This window comes from Penicillium nucicola (genome assembly GCF_028828085.1).
Source record: "Penicillium nucicola strain IBT 29836 chromosome Unknown utg000001l, whole genome shotgun sequence".
NCBI classification, from domain to species: domain Eukaryota; kingdom Fungi; phylum Ascomycota; class Eurotiomycetes; order Eurotiales; family Aspergillaceae; genus Penicillium; species Penicillium nucicola.
Window position 1 is genome coordinate 2,296,236 of NW_026643125.1, and position 26,587 is coordinate 2,322,822.

Below are 26,587 nucleotides of genomic sequence, written 5' to 3' on the forward strand. Positions count from 1 at the left end.
AATGTGGAAGTTATGATGCAAGATACCGATTTCTCAAAGCTATTGGAAAGAGTTCCGTCTTTACAAAAGGCTGTTTTTCGTTCAATGTGGAAATAAAGGCTAGATCAAGAGCAATCAAAGCTGACATCTCAAGTGACAAAGCAAGATGAGAGCCACCCGCTGATGACGAATGGATGCCTACCCTTCCTTCACTGTATCAAGAACCGACGATTGCAGCATTAGAATCGTAGCAACAAGAAGACAATCCAATTTATATTTCCATAATCCCTTTGAGATCGATTGATACGTCCGGGATCAGCTGAACAAATATTTGCGATGATCGAATCGATAAATTACAGCTGGCTGGCTTTCATTCATGTCCTCATATCTCCGTCGCAATGAATAGCACCAAATTTAAGTTCAATCATGCATGCAGATGTCACCATGGAAAACGTTCTCCAATGATGATCCCGTGAAATCTTGAAGATCCAAGCCCTCGAGAGGATCTTTCAGTATCGCGAATAATGATGCGAAGGATGCGTCGGGGCAATCGTGGAAATCGCTGGACCTATAACTCGAATAACTTGTGTTCGAGCCATACCACCGTGGGGATCTGAAGGCCAGTATAGTTTTCACCAGACCATTGTAATTCAAATTCAAGAAGGGAGCCTTGGGCTTTGGTGAAAGCAGATTACTAGACTGCATCTGCATAGTTAGAGTCCCATACATGAACGAGCGACACTCAAAACAACAGCCCCGAGTACCATCTAAGAAGGCACCCCGTGTTTCATGAAGGGTAATTACCAAGTTGTGGATGGCATTCTCCCTACATTTGTTTATTGAAACTACCATTCAGTTAGAGATGAAGTGCTTTCAGAAATGGACCGCTCTTACCAATGACATTTGCAGGAATCGGAAGTCCAAAGCTAACAACCCAGCCGTCACTTTGTGACATCGTAATCAAAGTTGATCTTTTGAACTGAGAGTGAAGTTGAAAAAACCAGGCAATCCATAGCCATAAAATCAAATCTCGAGAAACTGTCGGAGGAATGCTCTCCTCCAGATTATCGATCCAAATATCTTTCATGATAAATAAAGCCGTCTTGCATTCATAGTAGTCTGCTATCACAGCAACCTTGGCGAGCATCTCGAGGGTCAGCTTCCGCGGTATATAGTAGTATTGACCATGAATAGCACGGAGTAAAATCAAAAATGCTTCAGTATCCCAGCTTTCTGTAGTGATTTCCACTGAGCCCTTCTGCAAGTAAGTAATGTTTTCTTTCCAACCCCCAGTCAATATTTTCTTGAAAACCGAGGAGGCAAAAATTAAATGCTTCGCAGATACTTGAATGCGGACGTGATTCAGTGTGCCAAATTCAGCAACGGACTCTTCAGCAGCAGATCCTTCAGCAGCAGATTCTTTGACAGCAGGCTCATCGGCAGCGGATTCTTCGACAGCAGGCTCTTCAGCAGTAGGCTCATCGGCAGCGGATGCTTCGACAGCAGGCTCTTCAGCAGTAGGCTCATCGGCAGCGGATGCTTCGACAGCAGGTTCTTCGGCAGCATATTCCTCAAGAGTGGCCTGAGCCGCTCTATATTCCCTCTCCTTCTTCCTCTTCTTCCTCTTCTCCTTACTATTCCTTGCTTTCTCTTCGGGAGGCGGCTGTTCGGGCAGTTCGAAACGGAAAGTCGAAAAGTTGAACAATGTCACAGTGCTTCGGAGACCATTACGTATCTCCAGTGGTATGTCAGAGGCTTTACCAGTAGCGGTACTTTCAAAAGGTTGTGCAAACGGACAGTCTGCATTGCGCAGTATTATGATCACCTCACCATCTGGATCTATGATTTGATTGGGTGGGTTCATGGTGATTTTTGGATTTAGTCGAAGCCAAAGTATCTGTGTCACACTTGGGAATGGGGCAAAGCGGGCTGCTAATACTGAAGCACAGCGTTGGTCGCTGAAGGGGATATCAGTATTGAATAACATGAGGGGCAACAGACTAGACCAGGGGCGGATCAGGCAGATCTCTGCCCAACCCTTCTAATGGGAACTAGACTTATCACTTATCGTTGATTGGGCAGGGCTAGCGAAAGCCGAGGCCGCCCATTTAATGCTCATGCAAGATACTGCCCACATTCACCCACATTCAAAGCACAGGCCGCACTCTGAGAAAGAAATACTATTCCACCAGAAAGCGCCAAGGTCTGTAAAAAAGCAACTGCAAGATGCAGAAAGGCTTTGACGCTCTACCAGTCCGAACGTTTCTCTCTCTAGCATCTATTATATTTGCGTAGGTTCTTCCAAAATTCCACGCTTCTAATTTTGGTACCTTGTAAATTGACTGATGGGTTGTTGAGAAGGGTTTGGAAACGCTGACAGCTCTGGAGACTGAAAGGGAGTATAACGGTTTGCATTCCCTGTGTGAAATGATGTCAAGGTAGACTCTAGCCGTATCTTTGCGAAATGCCACAATTATCTTGGCAGATCTTCCGTTGAAAAGAAATACGTGAGCATTATAGCACCAACGGGTCGAGATGCCCTGATGACAAGGCAATGCATGTGCTGGCAGGTGCATTAGGGGATTTCAAGTCCCACTCCGAAGTCAGGAACGTCATCATTGACCAGGGGTACCCCTAGGTGCGATATCTTTAACCGTAGTGGTCTCCGCAGTAGGCTCTTATTCGACCACACTGGGAAAAGCGAGATGCTCTACCGATGTAAACGTGGCTTATAGATGGCAGTTCTCAGCCAGACAGCCTCGCTGTCCCAGTGAGGATTGATTTTATTGGCTTACCAGCTTGCTGTAGGAGCGGGTCTCTGCAGTGGCTTTCATTGGGCGACAATATAACAGCGCTGCGGACGCTAGACCGTGACTGAAAGCAGAGCTAGGGCCTAGCCGGTCACTATAAAGAGCCACGAAAATTCTCTTCTGTAAAAAGAATATCGAAAATCTGTGCTTTCTCTGCCATCCTAATAATGAAGTGAACAATATCGCCGCCTTAGGCAGACATCTTTCTATCAAATAACCTTTACATAATGCGGCTTGCATATCATAATTAAGTTTGCCCCCTTTTAGATAAAGATTGTCCCAATCCCTAACAATTGCGCAGAGTCCTGCAATCTGATGTTGTTCATTTTTCCGTTGGTAAAAATCAAAAGTAGTTCTCAATTCACCAGAGTTCTTTTCCAAGAAAGGCCCTCGAGCCAGCGATGATCGAGAGTATTGATGAGGAAGTTTTTGGTCGTTGCTGTGAGTTTGTATACTCTGGGGATTACTCAGCTCCATGTCCCGTTCGGCAATCTCCCGGGAACGATACTTCGCAGTCAGAAAACAGGGAAACGCAATGCCAGGAAAAGGCGAACAGATGGGATTCTTCTAGCCTAACTTGGGATCTCTTCCACCAAAACGTGCTTTCGCTTAATTATGATATCGTGCTGGCACATCTTGGCCATACACCACGATCAGGATCTGAGAAGGGCTTACGCAATGAACCTTTCACGAGCTATGCAGCAGTTTTTCTGAGTCACGCTGGAATCCATCGTTTTGGAGTCAGAACAGGCTGGCTCTCTCTTAGTGTCCTATCTTTCTATCAGTTACTACGATTGCTTGAGAATACTACTTTATTTGAAGAACGGACGGGAGACATCGTTCAGCTATTGGTATTTGTTTTTGAGGATAGTCAGTACATGGGGAATTTGGAAACTATGCTACGAGACTACATGGTCTGGAATGTGGAGATTTTGATGCGGAATGCCGACTTCAAAAGTTTCCTCGGGCGAAATTTGTCGTTAGAACAGACTGTCTTTCGTTCAATGTGGGAATAAAGGTGAGTTTTTAAATTGAATGTGCTGCGATCTGTATGCCATCTTCCGTATATGTGGAGATCAGATTAAAATCGCTGACTAAATGTGCGCTAATGCAGTCATAACTAGCCAATGGTTTTAGTGTCAGCCCGAAAGGCGCAAGCCCTCAAAGAACCCGCAGTCAACTGTCCCTGTTTTACGCGAAGGAGCAAATATGTCAAATGCAAATAAAAGCTACCATTTATCAGCTCGCAATACACAAGATGTACACATATTTTTGGGGCGAAAGAGCCGAGAACTGGTAAAAATAAGCAGAAAATGGTCCCATACATTTTTCGTGCATCGCTCAGTATGTAGTTCCATATCAGACTCCGAGGCTACACAGTACTCCACAGATCGTGCACTCACATCACATATCGTGTATGGATCGAGTCAATCTTGAGAAGCCTGGATTATATCTTTTTTTATATAAGTCTATCGAATTTGGACCAAGAGAGTGAGCATTACCACCTCATCAGCAAGAAACCAAACACCATGAGCATCCAGTTATTGTACGTAATGTATGCATCACTACCATGGCGCTGAAGCTGCATGACTCGGTAATATTCACGCCAGACATTGCACTCTACTATCTTCATGTGCCCTCTTCTGACAAGTTTCATGATATTCCCAAGGGAGGTAAAGCGCTGAGTCCAGATCTCGGTGGCCCGAACAAATAAAGTAGAACCAAGGACCAAAAGTTTTCAACGCAAATCGTATAGAAAGCTCTAGAGGGTATTTTTGCTGACATACGCTGCCAACTGCTCATTTTCCCGCTGCTCGTGCTCGTCCTCCTCGCGCGCGGGATTCGTATGGAAATTCTCTGGTCTATATTCTCACTGGATACGGCAAATGTGATTCCATTCAAAATTGGAAGTAAACGGATACCGAGTCAATGGCTTTATTGATTCATCGCCAGCCTGTTCTGGTTTTTGAAGTCCCTGCATCGGGTTCGGGCATCGCCAGCGACTTCGCACGCGATGCACATCAGAAGCATGACGCTGGAACGCCATCCGATGTAGCAAGCCTACTTCACACCAGTTGCATTTCAGTGGTTCTTCTTTAAGATGAATAGCATCAAAGTGGCGCGTAACACACCCGGGATCATGAAACATCTGAAAGCGAACCTTGTCCGGCAGCCCTTCACTTGCGAAGCATTGAAAGCATGCCTCTGGCTGCTTAGCAGTTTCAAGGTACTCCCTGGTGGCACGTAACGGCTTGCCACATACAGGGGCAGGTAACCTTCGGCTGAGCTATCGGTCCAGTCGGCGAAGCGATTTCAGGAGCTTTCTGTTTAGGCCGACCCCTTAATGGGCCTCCTTCAAGGACATCATAATACTGGACAACCGCTGCAGCACCCGTATCGCGTCGATGCCACTCATCCTCCAACGAGTTAGAAACAGGGTAGGAAAGAAGACTCTGCACGAGATGCAACTGAAGGGGGTGCATAGTGTCCTCCAGGGGTGAGTCTTCGCTCTCTTCCTTGACTGCGGTACCCGACAGCTGCGCCTCGATATCCAAAAAGGCTTGCTCTTCATCAAATTTCTCTCGGATCTCATGCCGTAAGCTCCGGTGCAACCTTTTTCGCGTATTTCTCACCCCCTTCTCCCGTTGCTGGAGTCTAGGAAGCAGGCCGGGTTCCTGGGTCTCCTCGTACTGCGCGCGGATATTGTCTAGGTTGCGCCGTGCCTCTTCCAACTCAGGATGTTCTTCAACCTGTGCCCTTTGTTGTTTGGTCAAGTAGCGCGGGCGTCGCGTGTCTCGCCAACGGCTTTGCCGCATGACAGCTCGCATCAGTTCCACATCCGGGTCAAGGCCACAGATCACCCGGATCATGTCAGTGTCGATTTGCAGGGGATGATAGTGGTTGACAAAGGTGCGGGGGCTGGCATGCTTCATGATCAACATATGTTGCTCCTTGCTCACCCACCCTGCGGACTACATCAGCCACCAACTTGACAGGACAGATCAAATTCACAATATCCGCGGAAGAACTCACCACTCTCATTGATCACTTTACCACTTCCATACCGGAACTGATGGGCGTGAAATGCCCCTTTCCACCCACGTATCTCGCCAAATGCGACCAGCAAGGTGGAAATCGCAGACTTGGGCATCTGTGTAGTTCGTCGAATGGTTGGAACGCCCTTGACCAACTCCGTTTTGCAAAAGATATACCAGTCAGACTTTTTCGGATCTAAAGGCACCAGGAGCTGCTCACAGCCTTTGCTGATGGAAAGTTTCCGCAGCTGAGCCTTCGAAGTCAGCCCCTGATTCCGGAACGCCCGCGCGTGAAACAAGATGCCAAAAAGCAACGTGTGCGGGCATATCACCAAAGACGGCCCGTAAACGATTTCGGGAAGTGCAAAAGTAGTTCTGCTGATAGGTTAGCTGCATCACCGTAGTCAGCCATTCCAGAGATGACAAGAAGGAACTCAAGATATATTATATATCCGGAGGTGAACGGGAAATTGAGAGGATAGACAGAAATTGCGCTTGCCGTACAATTTGGTGAGACCGAGAAACTTTTTAGTTTCTTCGGGAGTAAGTTCGATCATAGGGACGGATGGGCCTCCACGGGGATCCTTCTGTAGGGAGATCTGCAGGTCCTTGAACTGCAGACTCAACAGAGCGCTTTTCCGGTGCAGCGTAAAGATACCGAGAGAGTTAAACAGACACACTTGGATACGTTGAAAGCCTAGATGGAATTTTTTCTCCTGTGTCGATAAGATCGTTTCATTAAACGGGCCGATATCCTCGATATAAACCGGCGTCTTCTTTCCAGGCTGCGTGTCCAAGCCAAACTCCTGGACCAAGGACTTGAGGTATATGGTGATATCTAGCAGTAGCCGTAATTATTCTGATAGTTCCTCTTTGAATATGGACTGGGCTCGTTCCGCCTCGACTGCTTGACTGTCGAGCCTCGCGAGAATTCGGAGATATTTCTATCTTAGAATTAGACAGGGCTTAAAAGAGGGCTTTGTAACCCACCGAGGAATCCATTGTATCAAATTAAAGACCGTTACTAAGGAACCGGCAGATGCATTTGACGCAAGGAGCTTGCTCAAGCAACAGAGGATTTGTGCTTGTATTTATAGCTCTGTCAGTAGTCAGTCTCCAGAAAGTCTTGGAGCTTCAATATACGTATCTCCGGAGGGCCTTGGAAGGTTCGTTTAACTGTTGACCATCCTACGGTTAACCGGCCCAATCATGAATCGTTGAAGAGAGCCCAAGAATTGCAATGGCCACTGCAAACCCACCGAATTCCTTATGCGTTACACCAGACGAAATCTCGGCTTTGGAATAGAGAAGGTTAGTCTGGTAGCATGCATTGCAATACAATACCACAACTTGACTGAGAAGCCATAATGCAATCACACTGACAGCACCCCCTCGGCTGATAGCGTGTAGTTAATGTCGGCTTAGAGAATAAACGAATCGCGGCTTCAGACGCGATAGAAAGAAAAGTAAAAGCTAAGCCCGTTAGGGAAGGTCAACTGGGCCAGTGTCGCGCGGGCCACACGGCCGAGACTGAGCCGAGTCGCCTATTCCGGTACCTGGAATCTAATCACCTCATAACCGAAATTAAGCGACAGGGGTAGTCGATGGTAGCCTACAATACCTTCTTGATATCTGGTTGAGTGGCGGCACTATTGAGTGGCGATCGATTGAGGGTGGGGCAGTATATGAAGTCCCACGAATCAAGACTTTCGGCGCCGCCCCGACTTATATCCACTGATCGCCCAAACCTGTCTTTTTACGAACGTGGATCTGCGCGACTACTGCTGCCGCAAATTTCTTATGGCGTTTTATCATACTGTCCATCGGATTTCATTAGCACAGTATGTTGATACGGAATACTGGCTTGAAAAAAAAACGAACATCTCGTTACCTTCGGTTCCTGCGCGGCACCGTATGCGTGAGCTGATAGCGCGCTTCGAGCAATCAATAGCGACGAATAGACCCGGGGTATACCGTCCTGGAACTGGCCTCATTCGATTTGGTAAACCCACTTCATGGCGCATTAGGATTTTGCCCATGTTTCAAATTGTCTCGAGTTCCCGTGGCTCAACTTGACCCCGAGACCGCCAACGGATTGATCCGCCAATGCGACATCGGGTGGAATACTAAATATGCAACCGACAAGGCAACATAAACAGAATACGAAACAATACGAGTGAACTACTTGGGGAACTTGCACGGGCCTGGAAAGTTTCAACCGTTCAAGCGGGCATGGGGTCAGTATTCGAAGATATTGTTATGGAGGATGTGAATGGGCGCTACATGCTGGTTCGTAGATGAAGAGCTTCGTGTCAAATGGTCAAAGTCTAACCATAGAATTCTAGTTGACAGAACAAGATCACCGTTAAGGTACTGTACCTTCTGGTCAACCGGTGGTTATCAGTCCCTCTGGAGAACGAGACAAAAAAGCGAACGGTCATCGCCGCACAAATGCAACCATATCTTGAAATTGCAGGATAACCGTTATTGCGGGCCGGTTGTCTCGACATGCACCAATGACTGGGCATTTGAACGGTCAATGTCACAATGCTGCGGCCCACATTGAACGGCTTTGTTATACATCGTTCAGAACTGTTTAGGCTACTGACTAGTACGCTGGATACCTATAAAAGTCCACATTGCCTCCCCGAACGGTCGAACCTGAAAAATCGACAATCCTCCCTGCGAGAGAATCTATCTTAGAGTATTGACTTTCAATATGCCTTCCCGCAGAACCGCGGCCCAAGCCACCGCCAGTACTGGTCAAGGTCGCTCCAAGTCAATTACCGCTGCGAAGCACACTCAACACTCTTCTATCGCTGGTCATGATGGTTCTCTATCAGATACTCAAGATGTAGACCTTTACACACCATTGGTACGTTCTGTCATCACTGTTTCCTGAAAGCAAGTATACTCAACGCAATGAATGATCTAGATTTCCTCGCCAATAGCAAAGACTGCGAAACAAAGGCACTGGAGGATTGTTCATCGACGATGCTTGAAAGGGTTCAAGGAAGCCGATCAAGACCGAGACCAGCTCACACGATCCATACAGCAACTAGAGGAGGACAACGCCCAAGCCCAAGCAGCAATTCGCCAGCTGAGTGACACCAATAACCAGAATCTGGCCAAGGTTCAAACGCTCGAGTTCGAAATATCCACTCTGAAACAGCAACTCGAGTTTGCACAAGCTTGTTGTACGACCGGCGATAATCTGTTACCCATACTATTGGAGGTCAGCGGCAATTTCCAACAAGCGCAGAACCAGCTCGAGAAGAAGATAGAGAAGGAGAGAAATGCTGAGAAAAATAAGTCTGCATTTGCTGGATTGTCTGATTCTGATGTGCTACGAGGCTCATGGACAGCTCATAACGGGCAGGTGGCCTCGTTTGGTACCAACCCGCTCCCAAACTATCCACTGTCGAATACCCTTACGTCGGTCAATCAACAAGCGCCGGTCCAGTTCTGTCAGCCGCCTCTTCAGCAAGCGCCGGTCCAATTCAATCAGCAACCTCTCCAGCAAGCCAGCCAATATATATCGCAATTCTGAAGAGAAAGTGCAAGTAACTTATTGGAGATTTCATGGACTGTAGCCAATTGACATGAATCAGCAATGCTATCATCCACGCCGTGTGCCTGGGTTGTACGTGTTACGTTGAAGAGTCAAGCAAACCGGAGCGTTGAGTGGACGGGTGAAGAGCTGCCCAGGATATGCAAAGCTCAGCGGCGGACAATGAAAACACTACATGGGTATTGGTTGCTACTATAATTTCACGGTCGTACCATCTTCGTCGTAGATCGCGTAGATCAAGCCTGTAAATTTTATTCTTGTTTGATACTGTCTCGTCAACGGCCCTTCACCGGAGGCTATGTTGCACGCCGATTGAGCATTGTGCAAGCGCAGATGACCTGGTTCGCATTTTACGATTGATACCGTAGACGTATCCGCCGTTATCCGAAATTGCAGCACTAGTCCGGATTTTTAGCCTATGATACACTCGTCCATGATACCTTTTTTGACTAGCCTAGTTTCAGATATCGTAAGACGGCGGTAATGCGATCATTTTGACGCCGCTGGCCTGGTCTTTCGACTTAAGCTAGATTGGGACTAGTGTCTGGACGACACAAACCTTTATTATGGAGCATAATGTATGGCGCACAGTCCGTGTGTCACGATCCCATTACTCTGCCTCTATCTTGCCCGCTATTATGCAAACTTGAATGTACTATTATGACCGTTCAATCTGTCAAACAGCCTCTGAATAACGTAACTTGGTTGTTTCATCCAAGTCTGTCATTTGCGCTTGAGCAGAATCAGGAGCCGATCGGAGCCGATGATTGGTCAGCAACATTTGCATCGAACACTGGTCGCGCGCGTTGGTCTAGGCTAAATCTGAGGTTAGCGTTAGATCGCGAAAGCGAACAATCCTCGTGTCCACCTGACAGACCCGCAAACCGTCCTTTTGGAGCCAAGAGTGAGACACATGCAACAGTGTGGGATCTTGGGGAATTGTGTGGAGTTTGATGAATGCTACTATGTGAAGCTATAGCCGCCTACTATGCGACAATGCTATGAATGTAGTGATTCTAATTGCTCCGTTGATTATAAAACATGCAATTTACAAGATTGATTCCGTCTCAGGATGTCGCTGTCCAACGTAGAACAATTGACGTAGACTTGGCTCCCACGTTCAGGGGAAAGGGTGATTTCAGGAAACCGGGGCTCGATCTGCGGGTGGAGCTATCCCGGGCAAATCGCAACGCTTCTGGCAGTCTAGACGCATCTTTTTCCGAGAGCAGAACCGTACAGAAGAGGTTGGCGGCAACCCGGGATTGAATTGGGGCAATCTGCATCACAATTGATTGAACCACGCTGTTTAATCAGGCCACTTGGCCATCTAGTCCTTGAGTATTCCCATGGATTACTCTCAACATAAGGGGTGAATCTGTATGGCACTAAAGGATTGAAGGACGCCTTCAAGATTGGGTTGATGCAGATAGGCGCGTCGTGCATGGTATAAGGCCTGGTAACCACATTCAGACTAGTGCATCATTGCGCCGAAAACTGCGATCCGAATCGGGCCGCAGACGGCCCCTGTCGGCACGGAACGCGAGCTTCTTACCCCCATGGCATGCATAGCGCACAGTCCATGCGAGGTGATCCCCTGGATCTGCCACTGACACCCTGACGCATTTGAGATCCTTCATCAGGCCTTCCAGCCGTAGCTGTAATTAATGGTCATTGCTGTTGATTGCGCTGAAGTATTTGGAATTGAGCCCGGCCTAGCGCAGGAACCTCGGCATGCACGGCTCAAAAGATGGGTAATTTCTATACTAGGAGTAGTGTGGACAGGGGTACCTGCAGGATTTTCTTTGTACAGAATGTAGATCCCTCAGCGAATCAAAAATCCAGGTCAGCAAAATTATATCTCTTGAATCATGTTGCAGACCCCGTAATGGCTAGATGCATTGTAGGCGTAAGTGAGACAGAGTCAATGGTGCAGATCACTCTTGTAAAAGAAAGGCAATGTGAGCGGAACGACGCGATATGAAAGAAGGGCGTGAGTGATATTTGTGTCCCCCAAGTGGATATTCATTGACAGGCTGGCTCTAATTCGTCGTAGAGTACCGCGACATTGAGGCTTGGGGGTATGATTGGCTGATTGACGGAAATGATAATCTTACTCGCGCGTGGATCTGTAGGGAACGGTGGATACCCTAAGAAAAGTGGGCCATGTTAGGTCGATTCCGGCACGACAGAGCTTTCCCCGGACAAATCAGAGAGCTTTTACCATCTAGATCTGTCCATCAATGACTGAAAAGAGCACTGCTGCTATATTCATCTGCCCGTGATTGTTCGCAGTACAGAAATTACCCTCACGATAGCCATTCGATGGGATGGTACGTCACGAATGGTGATTCTACGGCGGGACCTGGCCGAAGGTGACATGTGACCCTCTGGATACTGCTATGTGATGTTCGAAGAATTACCTCCCATGGAAGCGAAGCTCTGAATATTCTATTCGGGTATTCTCTCACAGTCTTTGACGCTTTGAACCCACGATCTCTCGATTTTTGACTGCACTACTGCTCGACAAAACCTCCACCTGTTTCTTCAATGCAGCCATCTCTTTCACCAACGTGCCTTTAGTACCAATCTTTTCTAGAAACTCTCGTTGCATTCCCTGATTCCATAAGTCCTGGCGAGTGAGTGAACCTGCGCTAGATCTGAAGCGGGTCAGTGTGGTGACTCTGGTTTTGCCTTGAAGGGAAACCTACTGTACCCGATCTTCCAATCTATATACCAAGCCGTTAGAATGTGATATCTCACAATAAGATAGCTTCCGACTCACTCTGCCATGCATTCAATCATTTCAACCACTAACTTTGCGACATCCTTAGTGCTCAGGGACTTTACAGATCTGGCTTCCCCCAAGGCCAATTCCTTGATCCGTTTCTTGGTTCGTTGTCCCTGAGCCGCCTCTTCATCACTGCAACCATCTATGGAAGTAGCCTTGTCATCGTCGTCAGATTCATCGTTTTGCTGAGAACAGCAATCGTCGTCTTCAGAGCCAATGATTGATGTCGAGGGGCTCCCGGTATTGTTTGGCTCCGGTGAGCCTGACGAAAGCAATCGAGTCATTCGATCTGTGTATCGTTGCGAACCGCTAGCCTGAGTTCTCTGGACGCCCATCGCCACTGTCTTCAAGTAGATCAGGCAGAGTATCGTGGAAGAGACTTGAAGTAGAGAGTGGGAATAGTAAGAAATGCAAGAGTTTGCGCCTTTAAAGAACCAAAGTGAGAAGTGACCAGTACCCAAACAAGCCTAGTAAATATCATCAGAGCCGAGCATCTCCCAATGTCAAGAGAATAATCATTTAATCCGTTTTCCGAGGGGTCCTCTTTTGCCCAATCTCCGAGTGTACCCCAAAGAAGAGTATGAAAAAAAAAACGTATTTTGAATAGGCGACATGGCCGTTGAAGATGGCCTATGCTTTCCCCAAGTGGCATGCCCCACAAAAAGCAAACTTTAACATTTATTTCATGTTTATTATCCTGATCCTCTTTATTTTGCGCCTGTTTAACTAGACATTATTCATATATCATTGCTCACTGGAATTAATAATACTTTCTCATTTAAACGCTAGTTTATAGGAATATGAATATTATGCGTATTTTATTTTTTATTCCGGCCGCCTTCACTTTCAAGCGCAGGGGTCATCGCGAAAGCCGGTCCAGAAGAGGCTTGTGCCCATGACCGAATTGCAACCAAAATATGACTGGGCTGGTATTGACCGTTTTATCAACCGGTGAAGTATGCGAAAGACCGCCACATTGATCTCACAAATCACAGTCTAAGCTGGACAAGCTACGAAACTGCTGGGTAGCAACATATTGCTCTTGTCGCATTCTCAGACTGTTCCTTTCGGTACCTACACAGATGCCAAAGACCGACCCGAGTACGAATGCATCCAAAGGAGACCCATCGGCTAGGGTCTTGTCCGACAAGCCCATTACCACCGTTATAACAGAGGACCGCAATTAAACAAGGCCACTGTGGAGCTGTTCCATCCTTGATAAACCTGTGACCACCCCCGACTTCGACCGGAGTCCTTTCACAGTCTCACTGCATCTGATCTTTCAACTCATCTTCACTGCTTTTCTTATTCAGAGGGTTATCTGTCATCAAGATGTCCAGAGTCAAGATTTCTAAGAATGAGAAGATCGCCTGGTCTTCGTGGGAAAAAAGAAATCTCCTTTCTTGGTTGCATCTGCACCGAGGGATGTCTTGGAAGCAAAGGTCTAAGGCATACTTCAGCCAGTTCCGCGTGAAACGAACGGGCGAGGCATTGAGATGCAAGCAGAATTATTTGTTGCGGAACCCTCACTCCACGCAGAGAAGTGAGTTTGAGCCTTCCAACTCGGGGACTCCGCCGCCACGAGCCCGACGCGAAGAAGCTCGGGGGTCTTGCTTGCCGTCTCTTCCGATTTTTAGACCCAAAGGTTCCCGCACAAGGACTCGTGATTTGATCCATACACTGGAGCATCTGGCCGTTTCAGAACGTCGACGCTTGATAAATGACTCGAATACAACGGAGAGACTACCAGGTGAGATATGGCGGCGTTCTTGGCAATGAGACAGGAGGGCTGACGATTCAGTAGGTTCTACGACCCGACTGCCACCGACTCCGATATCCAAGGCCCCACGACGTGTTTCATACCTCTGGAAGTTTGTGCATCGCATGGCGGCTGCTACGAGAACGCCACGGAATGTTGCAAGCTTGTGATCTTCAACGCCCACCTCATATGTACACAGCTCAATGGACATAATCCTGTCCACCTTGCGGGTTCCGAAGTGTTTGTGTATATATAAATGATGTTGACACTGAAGGTCCGGCCGTTATTTGGTGGACCTATTTGAGATTGATCTATGGTCAATGAGTCGGCATTGTGTTGCGACGGGATTGACTGCCAGTCCATGTAATATAATGATGCTACTAGTTGCCGCCACGTACAGGGCACAAACAGCTTAAACCCCATATTGGTAGAGCCCGACTGTGCTATTGTCTCTCATTCCTCCCGAAGTGATTGAATACCAGGGAAGAACCGCAAGAGACCAGATGGCATTCTTCGGCATCTAGTTGTACCGCCAGTGGTGGCGCTTTTTCTTGGCCTAGGACAAGGCTACAACAATCTTCAGTAATATATATATATACTTCTCTAGAGCACGCTATTCTAACGTTCCATTTCTCCGACTTGAATCAAGTGCCTAGGCATGTGATTGAGGCATTGTCCGTTTCTTGCGCGCTGGATGGCCCTGAATAGTGGAAACTTACCTTTCCTTGCACAGTTCATCTAAGCGAGCCTTCATGTTCTCCTGTGTTTTCTCTAATCCTTGGATCCTTTCTCTGAGAGCTGTAGTTTCGCTGAGTAATCTCTGATTTTCGGTCAATACGTCGGCGAGGTCATTCTGTGTACAACTATTGACAAAGTGTTCGATTCTCCTATTCCTTCTGGTCAGCATATTGATTGATCAACTGAAAAAGATACTTCGACTCTAGCAAGGTACCGGAGCAGGGGTCTTCCAGACCAAGAAGGCTATTTACTTACGTGACTCGCTTGTGGAGGCTGTAATCCTGAAAGTCAGCACAATAAAGCCAATCACTGCACGTTTGGAGCTCACTCTTGGATTTGCTGGGTTGGCCGCAAAGAGTGCCGTGCTGCTGTGAATGTCGATTCAGCCACCACTCATCTTGTCAGTGGGCCTTGACCACGAATGATGGTACAGTCGATAGCGAAAACGGCTTCTACCCCCCAGACTGCCTTTCTTCTCCCAGGCCCCACTTCCAAGGCACTAGCCTAGGTCTTTTAATGGCCAGACCACACCAAGCTGAGGGCCGCCGTAAAAAACAACGTACCTCGTACTACAACAACCAAGCTTCACTACTTAAAATTTAGAGCGCAGATGTAATTTTACCAACCAGCTACAGTACCGTACGCGGGCTTGGTACACTGGCCCTCAACTTCATGTACTCCGATCAATAGATGATCTGCGCTAAGGCCTTGGCAGTGGAACCTGGGAGAAGAAAAGCAGTCTGGGGGGGAGAAGCTGTTTTCGCTATCGACTGTACTGTACCTTCTTCATCCTTGCTACGGAAAACTAAGCCAGGGGTTTCTTTGAGACGGGACGAAGTTGTTGTTAAGTTTTGCTCTTCTTCTGGCGACATCAAGCTTGCAAATCGTGCTTCATAAGATCCTAGTTGGCGACTGGATCGTAGAGTCTGCGCATACGACATTGAAAGAACGTGATAATATTAGACGAGCGTTAAAGAAAGTTCAGAATCAAAGGAGGTAGGGGAAAAGGCGAACGAGGGCGGAAGGATGATAGGCAAAGGCAGCAGTGGATAAATTTGAGGGGCCGTTCCTCAACTTCCTTACATTGCCCAGTTTTGGTAAAGGGCGGATCCACATGAATACCAAAAGACCTGGAAGAAGAGGGAATCGGGGCAATACGTCTCTACGAGATAAATCAACATAACGGGCAACATTGAGTAGCAAGCGGCACTGTAATAGCCATTTGACCACAACATTACGAACCAACGAAGATGTTTGTGGAGGCAGTCTGAAGACCGGTTTCGTGCATCGCATTTGATTCACATGCCCGACTTTTGATACATGGATATCCACCGGTCTCCCGATCCACCCATCACGAAGTTGGTTGACCACCGCGAAAATCATTCAACACAATTATGTACATGTACAGTTAGGAGACGTTACCTGAAGTGATCTAACTTGTCTCACCATTGTGAGTATATCGTCATCTTGAGTAATTGCATTTTCGCGAGGCTGGGGCTGCGTTAATGGTAGCTGTCAATTCCCGTAGTGGGAGTAGATAAAACGCGATGCGCACCCAGATTGAAGAGTAGGAGCAGGCTTCCTGCCCTCCCTCATTGCCATGAGCCCCGTGAGGTAAATTCTGTGCTCCCTCATTGCCATGAGCCCCGTGAGGTAAATTCTGTGCTCCCTCATTGCCATGAGCCCCGTGAGGTAAATTTTGTGCTCCCTCATTGCCCTGAGCCCCGTGAGGTAAATTTTGTGCTCCCTCATTGCCATGAGCCCCGTGAGGTAAATTTTGTGCTCCCTCATTGCCATGAGCCCCGTGAGGTAAATTCTGTGCTCCCTCATTGCCATGAGCCCCGTGAGGTAAATTTTGTGCTCCCTCATTGCCATGAGCCCCGTGAGGTAAATTTTGTGCTCCCCCTAGCAATGTGCAGCACCTCTCCGTGGTGCTAGGGACCAGTACTCGATGATCATACGTTATCGAGGAAGCTAAGACTTGCACAAAATCCATTTACTACAGTATCTCGTTGCAGTTGATACGCGCACAGCATCGTCCTTCATTTTGCGTGCGTACCGAGAGGACGATTTTCTTATATCCTGGGCTTACAGCCTGTAATCCCAATATAAGATTCCAAGTAATTTTTGATTTTTCATTATCGAATTTCCCAATGTGGCACTTGGCTCTATTTATATCAAGTTCGATACTGTCACCATATAAAGCTCTTAATTAGATTGCGTTCGCAATAGGTGTAGAGTTTTATATGCCAGCCGATTCAACGCATTGATTACAACTGGTAGGCAGATTGCGGTTTTCGTCCTAGCAAAAGGAAGGGTTAACAGAACTATTGATTAAGGTAGCAATGCAAGTAATTAAGTAGAGCAGTTAGGCAAAGCGGTTGGACTAAGTACTTAAGCATAGCGGTTAGTAGAGCGGTTAAGTAGAGTGGTTAAGTAGAGCGGTTAAGTAGAGCGGTTAAGCAGAGCGGTTAAGTAGAGCGGTTAAGCAGAGCGGTTAAGCAGAGCGGTCAAGCAAGGCGGTTTAACCAAGTGGTAAAGAGGTTAAGTGATTAAGCAAGTGGTCGCAGAGCGGTTACTAAGCGGTCAAATAGAGCGGTTAAGCAGAGCGGTTAAGCAAGGTGGTTCAATAAAGCGGCAAAGAGGTTAAGTGATTAAAGCAACTCGTTGCCGAGTCTAAGTGGTCAAACAAAGCGGTCAAGCCAAGTGGTCAAGATCAATGGTTAGCATCAGAACCAATGATAATTCTGAACCGGCTCGAGATTTGCCTGGTATATGTAGGACTGCTATCATACAGAACGGGTATCATATTGTCTAATTATTCAGGATGTTACTGACGTTCTAGTCCAGACAGGTTTATTAGATGATTCACAGGCAAAGTCAAAGCTGAGGGGGCCGCGGGACTATCCGGCTCTGGTGATCAACCGGACGGGCTTGTCGCGCACGCATGAACCATGGCACAAATGACGGAATTTACCGCCAAGGTGGGGACAAACCGATTCCCCGCCCAATCAGTAACTTTCCATACCCCCTGCATTGGAAGCGAGATTAAAGAAAACAACCCGCAATAAAGTTATGTATTGATAACGGTTTGGTTGCAGGGACGAGTCATAAACTCAGCTTTGAACGGGCCAGGTCCGGAACTCGTGCTTCCCACAGAGTGATATATAGTCCAACAGGCGAATCATAAATTCCCTAGGTGCCTACGCACGTGATGTCAACAGACATATTTATAACTAGCACTGTCCGCACCTCTGATCACTTGGACCTCGCAAACTCCTTTTCATGAAACGGTGTCACATGGCTATAGTTGTCCTTGAATAAATGGCAGTCTTCGGTGATTGTGCCCATCTTACGTGTCCAAGTGTCCAACGGATTTGAACTGATATTTCGTCAGATCTAGTCAGGCTCGAGATGGACTCCAACGCTGCCACTGTCGAAGGCATGCTGAACTGTCTACCAGACATGAAAAGTGTGTTCCTTGAAAATTTCAAGCCTGTTCAAGACAAGCTGGCTTCGATACTTCAGCACTCTCAGTCACATTTCACGGCACTGGCGGGGCGAGAGAGCTTTGCTGGATTTCTGAACGTTCCCCTCATAAGCGACGCCCTAGTGAAGACAATCGAAGTGATGTTTGAGGCACCAATGCCTTGTGTGCTTCAGCTACAGAACGACGAAGCCAGTGCCAATATTACGTGGTTGGACGTTGTCAAGGAAAAGAACTATCAGGCCGAATATCAAGGGAATGGGAACTACCATTTCCATATGCGGGACTGGGGCGTGATTATCCAGTTGTCTGCTTTCCAACACAACATGATTCTTTCAGGATTACCCCGAAAGCTTGTTCAACCATGGTCCTACGAACAAGACGTGCAGACAGAACTAAGCACATTGGCGCTGGCAGCTGAGATGACATCACTGGTGAGCCATCTTGCTTCGGAAGGTAAGCCAACTCCAACATTATCCGTATCCTGTCCTATTCACTTGCTTACATCAGCCCTCAGTGATCAAAGTCAATAACGCTGTGCTTGAAGAAATACTGAGAAGAGATCGAGTACTCCGCCACAATCCGAGTCAGAGGTCAGCGGGCTCTCCCTTTCCCATGGAATCAGCGGAAGAGCCGGCACAGTATACGCCAGCGCAGGTTGAAGCAGATTTTTTCGATGAGATGGCCATCGAGACTCAAGCAACAGACGTGCAAGCTAGTGGCTCAAAATATGGTACTAGAACACGGAACTGTAAGTGTTTGTATATGACAAAATGGTATTAAAAGTAAGAAATTTGGAGAAATATACTGACAACATGGATGGTCCAGATCCCAAAAACAGGGCTTGGCCTGCAGAAGTATTGAAGCAGCTTCCTCTATGGTTCGAAGACCAAGTACGGAAGGATCTGTCGCAGGAAGAGATTGCCCAAAATTTTGACCGAAAATTCAACCAAAAGCGGACCTTCCACGCTATTGAGGCAAAAGTGTATTTCTTAACAGGCAAAAGTCCTTTTCGGAAGCGCAACAAGAGGAATTTGCGCAAAGAACCTGTGTCTTTGACACCTCGCTCCTCACCGCATTTTCAACCGCTCGAATTGGTGGAATCCACCCAGCAATTCATCACGAGGTCGAACATCGAGGTTCACGCTCTAAGTCTATCCTCGAGCCTGCTTCCGCATCTGAATTCGGAAGACTGCGATGATGGAAGCCTCTACGCCGCTCATGGTGTTCAACCGGTTGACCCAGAATCAGAGTCCAGCGACCCTCATGCGGTATCTGAACACGACATTGCGAACCAAGCGTTAGAGAGCCAGCGCGCATCTCAGGCGATTGAATGCTCGTTGGATATAAGTCAGAGTGAATGGCCAGCTCACCGAAGCTTTCGGGCTGAAGAATCGCCCACGGCCCCTCCAATGTTTTCAGATCTGGTGCACGAAAGTCGGCTAACGACCGAGAAATTAACAAATGACCTCGCCACAACGTCAATGACAGTTGCTGATTCTCTCTTGCAGGGCTCATCCTCGGAGTCCTCTCAAATATCAGAACCTATTCAATTTCCTATCCGGCACCACTCTGAAGGCGATATAACATTTGAAGAGCTCGGCCAAACACTCATTCATCCAACTGGATCCAGTGCAATGCATGTGGAACAGGCAGATACGGCGCATGACAACCAACCACCAGGAAGAAATTGTCCGCAATCTTCACTGGGAACTTCATTGACTGGAGGTTCATCAAATGAGTGTTCTAACAATGAAAGCCACCGAGAAAGCGGAATCGGTGCGTTGACTGTTCCCAAGGCGCCAACGGTCTTCCAAATTCCCGAAGCAAGTTCCACTGACGAATCGACTGAGCACCACTCTCGAAACCGCGGAATGGGTAGGCCAACCCCCGATACCTCTGAGAGAACTTTGGCGGAAGAAGAATTGATCAGAAGATATCTTCGTGAGAAATCTCAAGCTCAAGCGGGGATTTCTCATCGCTCATGGATTGCCAAGGACCTGGAACGTTTACCAGGGTGGCTCATGAAACGGAACAGTTTACCAAGGGACAGACTTGAAGTTGAGTTTCTGAGAGACTTTGGACACTTTCGAACATCTTTTGCCATTCGTGCAGCTTGTCGCAAAAAGAAAAAGGCAGATTCCCGTCAAAAAGATGGCCTTCCCGATACTATGCCGGTATCACGACCAACCAACACCATCGTCGACACTCCCAGCTTAGAGCCATCCCATACGATAGCAGGCAATGATAGTACTACCCCCAAGCATCCACCGTCAGTGCAATGTCGACCGTCACAATTTGGTCATCCACAGGTTCCAGACAACAGAGAAAGACCATATCGAAGCAGCCCTGCATTTTATCATGAGGGTGAAGAGGCAAAGGAGTTAAATTCACCAGCTGCATCCGAAGATTCTTCTGAACAGATGGTGCTTTCAACATCTTCTGGAAAGTTCGAAAATACCCCCCAGTCTGGTAATCGAGGCCATCGAGCTACCACGCTAAAGTATCGGGCCAGTTTCACAGCAATTAATGGTGACAACCACCACCCCACGGATCCAGATATAAGCGAATTGACTCCGGTTGATCAGATGGAGTCCAACGAGCGAGAACAAGGAAGCCGCCGAGCGTCCAAAGGAATCCCCGTCGAGCGCAGAAGAGATGACCAACATATGTCCCAGGAGGGGTCACTGAGTAAGTTCTCTAATGCAGTGCTCGCCATCGTCAGGGAGTCCTTCAAGCATATCAAATCTATTTGTCATCTAACCTTCCTCCAATTTTTCCTTTATCTGTCTCTACGTTCAACACTGACTGTTTTCGTTCGCCCTTGCAGGCAGAAGAGGAAGCCACGACCAGCCTTCCTCTAAGAACACACCGGCAGAATTGCATCCCTCAAGATTGTCCCCTGAAACACCCAAAGGAGCCCCAAACCAGCAGTCAATCTCTACTGTTATTCCAAAATCCAATGTTGCACAGCAGACAATGCGTCCAAATGCTCAGCACACGGTGCAGCCTCAAGCGCGAGACGTCAATATCCAATCCACAGGCATCATTCAGCCCAGTAACATCTCTATCACAGGATTCCCGTGCAACTCTACAGATTCAAACTCTCAACCATCCCATTCATACACACCCAATTCCCAATCGATTAGCAGTGTGCCAGGGAGTACCCACACAAGCGGTTGGTCCATACTCCCTCCACGTGCTCGCACGCAGTTCTGACATGAATTCCGAAGCCGTTGGTCCAATATCAACCCCATCGCCCTTTCTGAGCAGCTTTACCAGTCTTCCTCACTATCCTCTTCACGAATTGCAGGGACACAGCACCGAAAGTTACCAGGGCCCTCCGCTCCCATCCTTGGCACAGCAAATGTACCATCATGCCGAGAAGCTTCATAGATAGTCACATGTGCTGTCTAGCCCTCATACTATCCCGTGTCTACCTCGAATACTTCGATAATAGAGCTTCAATCAAATAAGTCATGGCATGGCTTAAATAATGTCAGGGTTCCACCCTCAGTCATTGAGCGTCGTACAGTTTCTGGCATATGTTTGGACGCTTCATTACAAGTATCAGAGATGGTTATGAGCCCACGGAAATGATTTAAAGAAATAGCACGGCCGTGGTAAGGTTACCTGACCATTAGATACATAGAAAGGTTGCAAAAAGAGCTACTTTCGCCGGAGCATCAAATACAAATGCGCCATTTATTCAGGCTTCCAGGAATGCATCACGTAGCGCACACAACATATCACAGGAACAGACTACGAGGATGAGGAGTACTTGGACGATATCTATGCAAATGCTTGAGATTGGTTGAATCTGTTTTCGGTCTCTAAGTTATCTTACACTGATCCATACAGGGTCAGCCTGTAATAGGTTTAGTTGCACCTTGAGACGCATCATAATGCAAGTAGCTATTTCGGTGGTCAAATGGGGAGGCTAATGGACAAGTGGTCAAGGTGACGAGAGAAATGGTCGGTCGGACAAGTGGTCAAGTGGTCGAGTGGTCAAATGGAGGAGGCGAAAGGACAAGTGGTGTGGAGCCCCATCCATGCATGAATCGTATAGGTCAATGCGCTCTGTCCATAGCACTGAAGCACCCGGAAGGAAATATCGGAAACCCCTATGCGGATTCATAGTGAGTGCGTTGCAAGGCCACTTCGAGAAGTCACCGCTCATCTCGGAGATGCATGAACCGCACATCAGAATAATTGACTTCGGTGTTGGTACGTGGCAGGCTCCATTATTTTCATTTCTTCGAACGACACTTCTAATAGCTGTAGTTTCTTGGGCAGACAACTATCTGTCAGATCTGATACAGTCTCCAGCTCTAGGAGCACCAGATTCCCCGCCTCTCTTCTAAGATAGCTATCCGAGGCATTGGCTGGACTTCTTCGGTGTTGTGAGTTGGCTGAATTCGGTCATTAATTTGACAATCGGAAACCTGAAAGAATCGTTGGGCAACAGTCGGTCAACAACGTAACCTGTGGATATCAATGCCGGATGAATCAACGTACGGTCAACGACAAACGGTCAACAAACAACGGTCAACGACAAACGGTCAACAAACAACGGTCAACGACAGACGGTCAACGACAAACGGTCAACAAACAACGGTCAACGACAAACGGTCAACAAACAACGGTCAACGACAGACGGTCAACGACAAACGGTCAACAAACAACGGTCAACGACACACGGTCAACGACAAACGGTCAACAAACAACGGTCAACGACAAACGGTCAACAAACAACGGTCAACGACAGACGGTCAACGACAAACGGTCAACAAACAACGGTCAACGACAGACGGTCAACAAACAACGGTCAACAAACAGCAAATGGTCAACAAGTGGTCAACAGCAGCTTGGATTTCAAAATAATGGTAAAGAGACAGGCAGCAATAATACATGGTGAAAATTAAATCGTTAAAAGCAGAGGGTGACCGGTCAAGCACATTCAAGGGAGCGATAATCGGCAGTCAATCCTTGTTTCCGTTGCCTTGTTGATTATACACCAGGACGTACTGGATATACTTCATGGATACGAATTGTCAGAAAAGTGAAATATACATAAAGCTCGCACTCAAGTTTTGAGTAAACGCAGGAGAATGCTCCGCAAGTCTCAAATCAGAAATCCTCAAGATTTCAATCTCCTAAACGTTCAAGCAAATGGGAAAGTCTCTGTAATATGTTGAGAGAAAAAAATTTAGACTGTAAGATGGAATTAGATAATTCAAAAACTGCACGGTTTAACTCCGCACCGGTGATATTGCTATGTAAAATAAGATCGATCTCGTCAACCATGCTCCAACAAGGGGCAAAAATGCAGCAAAGTTCTTTTCAGTAAGCTCAAGCTCATGAGCTTGAGACCCAACCAGCACTGGCTGTGCATCGTGCTCTCCCCTCATATTTTGGAGTCATAGATGGCTTTTGAAAATTAAAGACCAGAGTAAGATCCGATTTCGATCATCCCCAGGGCTCTTGGCCCAGAGTTGATAAGGGATAGCCATAAGATATAACGTTACAACCAACCAATGATGTCAAGCAACTCTTTTGTAAGTTTCCAAACCCAGAATAGGGTTCACTTCCGCCATGTTTCCTCGGTTTTCCGAGGGGCTGATCTTAATGTCTCAACCAAGCGACCATTTCATTGGTCTCATAGTCCCAGACAATAATACGTTAACCGTAAAACCATCAACATTCTGACTGATGCTGGTGAGGGGTCAACGCTGGAGCAACATGATAAGGTCTGGCGACTTGCACTCAGGGGTGCCAAGATCTCTTCGCTGGTTCCGGTTTGTTGGAAAGATACAGCGCTTCGACGAGATGCCCTAGAAGCTCAACGAGGAGGTATTTAGAGTATTTGATTCTAATTATCAGTTGTATGATAAGGAAAGAGGTGTTACAATAGCACCAATCCATGGCGTGGCCGTCGAGCTGTTCCTAGGAGTTAAAAAATTGCGCAGATCCGCTGTAAGCATTTTGCGCACATTACCATAAAAAGAATTACGACGTGATGAATGGTGTAATTGTCGGTATTTGAACAAGAGGGTGGTTTCTATGATATGAGTAAGGTGATTCATCTAGATTTCGAAAAAAATCCACAGAGAGCAAAGTGGTGAATCTGATTTCGCTCCATTCACGCATGCCAGGGCGGAGGGAGACAGCCTCTCCCAGATTCCAACAGCCGGGTGTTACGATACATTACATACCACTGACATTTCATTACTTACCTGACAAACAAACTGTGGCGAGGCGTTTTGTATTGTACTGTAAGGCTTGTGTAAGGGAAAGTATCCAGCCAAACAAGGTGTCTCACCTAAATGTGGTTTTCTAGGACATCTCGTAATCGATCTATATTCAACCAGACGATAGAGTTGTGTTATTGTACGTGCCATTATCATAGAGAAAAAAGCGCAAGCATACTTGCAAATGTAAAGAGGCCTAACTGATGAAGTTTGATTCAAAAGCCAACGAGTGAAGCGCATATTTTGAGGCTACTATTGGTTCAAAGGAGGGCAAGAAGAACGGAGTGCATTTGAGTACTTAGTCTAGTGGCGTTTCAGTCATCTTAGCAGAGCTATTCTTCATACGCAGCTATAAAAGTGAAGGCTTTTGACATGATTCGTTGGCAGCTTCGTCAATCTTTGACAAGTCGTAAATCCTGTGTAACTCTATTCTGTCCGTGCTTTATCTAGTAATAGATTCATGTATTGCTCAAAGAATGTAAACTCTCTGCACAAAGAGATTCGGCGTACCGCGGGCTTTATGGTCTGCGAATAAATGAATATTCTACAAGCCAGCCTTGATACGTTGCGCCTCAGTGAAGTAACGTATCGAGTGGACCCTCTCTGCATGGCTTTTGAACGCTTGATGTCCACGAAAGGCGAGTCCACATAGTTTATCAGGGCAAGAGATAAATTGGTCACTTTTGAAATTGTGGAGGTGCTTTTCGAAATGCTCTCTGGCCTTCCGAGTCGATGCAAAACAACATTGGTAATTTGGCTCAAACACACAGAAGAGACAGTACCGAGTTGTCAGAGAAATTGGACGACTTCGTGGTTCAGGAGATGGAGAAAAGCCCGGCTCTGCTGTCAATCAACCACGACTTAGCTGATGTTGATGGCCTCAAAAGATACCCTTATCCTTAGCCACTCTCTATAGGTACGCCTTCACTTGCTTTTACTCTTTTTGCGGCTAAAACACATTAGGACTGAATATTGGCCGATTTAACTTCTACGTGACTCTCTGTGTTACCAAGCAGTGGCAGGGAGAACAAGGTAGCTTCATCTACTATACACTCTTGCATGTCGCTTTTCTCCTTGTGAACAGATTGATTTAATTATTGAAAGGAAACGGAATCCTTTGATCATCTTGAGTTCTATCGGGGTAGTCAAATGTAATGTTACTTGCAAAAGAAACATAAACATGGCGATCACACCGAAAGTGTGACGTGCGACCAACTCACATGACGACGTGCATCTGTCATCTGTACTGTATGCTGAAGAAATATTCTAGACCATGCATCTTCAACAACCATGTCAATCGACGGTGGCCAATGGAGGAGTTAATTCGTAATTTTTGATTTTACGCGGGGTGCACTCGGCGAGTTACTAAAGCGGCTGGCTTGTTTAAACAATTGAGGTGGTCAAATGTGGATGCTTGCAGTGGAGACATCCTGAGGTCACCTCAAAATAGATGTGCAAAAGGCGGGCATTTTAGCGCAGTAACCCACGGTCATGTTTAGAAGGCTAACCGGTCAACAGTTGATGTATCTTTGTTTAAGTTGACTGATTCTTCTTTCTTTCATACCCATGAAATGGATTAGACATCGGGCTTGGTGGTGAAACTAAGCTGGAACCTGATCCATTTGCGGGCGTGTAAATTGAAGCTGAGCAGTTAGGTGAGACCTGATGGTCCGTAGGAATTGATTCACCCCTCTGATATCCTCACAAAAAATACGTGTTCTGACATGCCGCCGTATATTTTGTTTTATTTATGTTATGGTCTCACATTGTGCAAATACAGGATGGCACCATGGCAGATTCTTCCTCTTCTTCTTTCTCTTGTACAGTAAATATCTCATCGCGTCTGGCAAAGAATTCCATTCGCTCCATAATTATGAACCTTGCTAGGATGCTAGCTGTAGAAGCAGCTTAGTGACATGAAAGGATTTGGATGAGATGATGAGAGAGCTGTTTCATGGGGACATGTTGTCCTTATATAGCTGGGACTTCAAGCTCGAGTCGGCCGCCGTAATGAAAAAAGACAGGGTAGTTTGATTGGACTATCCCTAATTGGATGGCCTTTGCCGTCTTCTTTGTGCCTCATAGACATGACGCGTTATTTTGGGGGCAAGGGATCCTCCAGAAAACGAGGGCAGCCCAAATATCGTCAACGCACTAACCATCACAGAA

General features: G+C 46.9%; 7 protein-coding genes across 7 annotated transcripts; 3 read left to right on the forward strand and 4 right to left on the reverse strand.

The window, feature by feature from the left end:
• Window positions 1-399: 399 nt before the first annotated feature.
• N7511_000866 (uncharacterized protein) lies at window positions 400-1,843 on the reverse strand (the record flags this gene model as incomplete). The annotated part of the gene is made up of 2 exons (XM_057123291.1): window positions 400-824; window positions 874-1,843. The coding sequence occupies 2 exons, from the start codon at window positions 1,841-1,843 to the stop codon at window positions 400-402; spliced, it is 1,395 nt and encodes a 464-aa protein (XP_056989024.1).
• Window positions 1,844-4,551: 2,708 nt separating this feature from the next.
• Window positions 4,552-6,826, reverse strand: N7511_000867 (DUF3435 domain-containing protein; the record flags this gene model as incomplete). The annotated part of the gene is made up of 7 exons (XM_057123292.1): window positions 4,552-4,651; window positions 4,712-4,964; window positions 5,053-5,754; window positions 5,823-6,199; window positions 6,329-6,662; window positions 6,738-6,768; window positions 6,815-6,826. The coding sequence occupies 7 exons, from the start codon at window positions 6,824-6,826 to the stop codon at window positions 4,552-4,554; spliced, it is 1,809 nt and encodes a 602-aa protein (XP_056989025.1).
• Window positions 6,827-8,543: 1,717 nt separating this feature from the next.
• N7511_000868 (uncharacterized protein) lies at window positions 8,544-9,374 on the forward strand (the record flags this gene model as incomplete). The annotated part of the gene is made up of 2 exons (XM_057123293.1): window positions 8,544-8,699; window positions 8,760-9,374. The coding sequence occupies 2 exons, from the start codon at window positions 8,544-8,546 to the stop codon at window positions 9,372-9,374; spliced, it is 771 nt and encodes a 256-aa protein (XP_056989026.1).
• Window positions 9,375-11,908: 2,534 nt separating this feature from the next.
• Window positions 11,909-12,518, reverse strand: N7511_000869 (uncharacterized protein; the record flags this gene model as incomplete). The annotated part of the gene is made up of 2 exons (XM_057123294.1): window positions 11,909-11,969; window positions 12,178-12,518. 2 exons carry the CDS (start codon window positions 12,516-12,518, stop codon window positions 11,909-11,911), a joined length of 402 nt encoding a protein of 133 aa, XP_056989027.1.
• Window positions 12,519-13,709: 1,191 nt separating this feature from the next.
• Window positions 13,710-14,153, reverse strand: N7511_000870 (uncharacterized protein; the record flags this gene model as incomplete). The annotated part of the gene is made up of 1 exon (XM_057123295.1): window positions 13,710-14,153. The coding sequence occupies one exon, from the start codon at window positions 14,151-14,153 to the stop codon at window positions 13,710-13,712; it is 444 nt and encodes a 147-aa protein (XP_056989028.1).
• Window positions 14,154-18,094: 3,941 nt separating this feature from the next.
• On the forward strand, window positions 18,095-21,031 carry N7511_000871 (uncharacterized protein; the record flags this gene model as incomplete). The annotated part of the gene is made up of 3 exons (XM_057123296.1): window positions 18,095-18,601; window positions 18,678-18,918; window positions 18,996-21,031. 3 exons carry the CDS (start codon window positions 18,095-18,097, stop codon window positions 21,029-21,031), a joined length of 2,784 nt encoding a protein of 927 aa, XP_056989029.1.
• A 1,633-nt stretch (window positions 21,032-22,664) lies between these two features.
• Window positions 22,665-23,051, forward strand: N7511_000872 (uncharacterized protein; the record flags this gene model as incomplete). Its single annotated transcript, XM_057123297.1, has 1 exon — window positions 22,665-23,051. One exon carries the CDS (start codon window positions 22,665-22,667, stop codon window positions 23,049-23,051), a length of 387 nt encoding a protein of 128 aa, XP_056989030.1.
• Window positions 23,052-26,587: the final 3,536 nt, after the last annotated feature.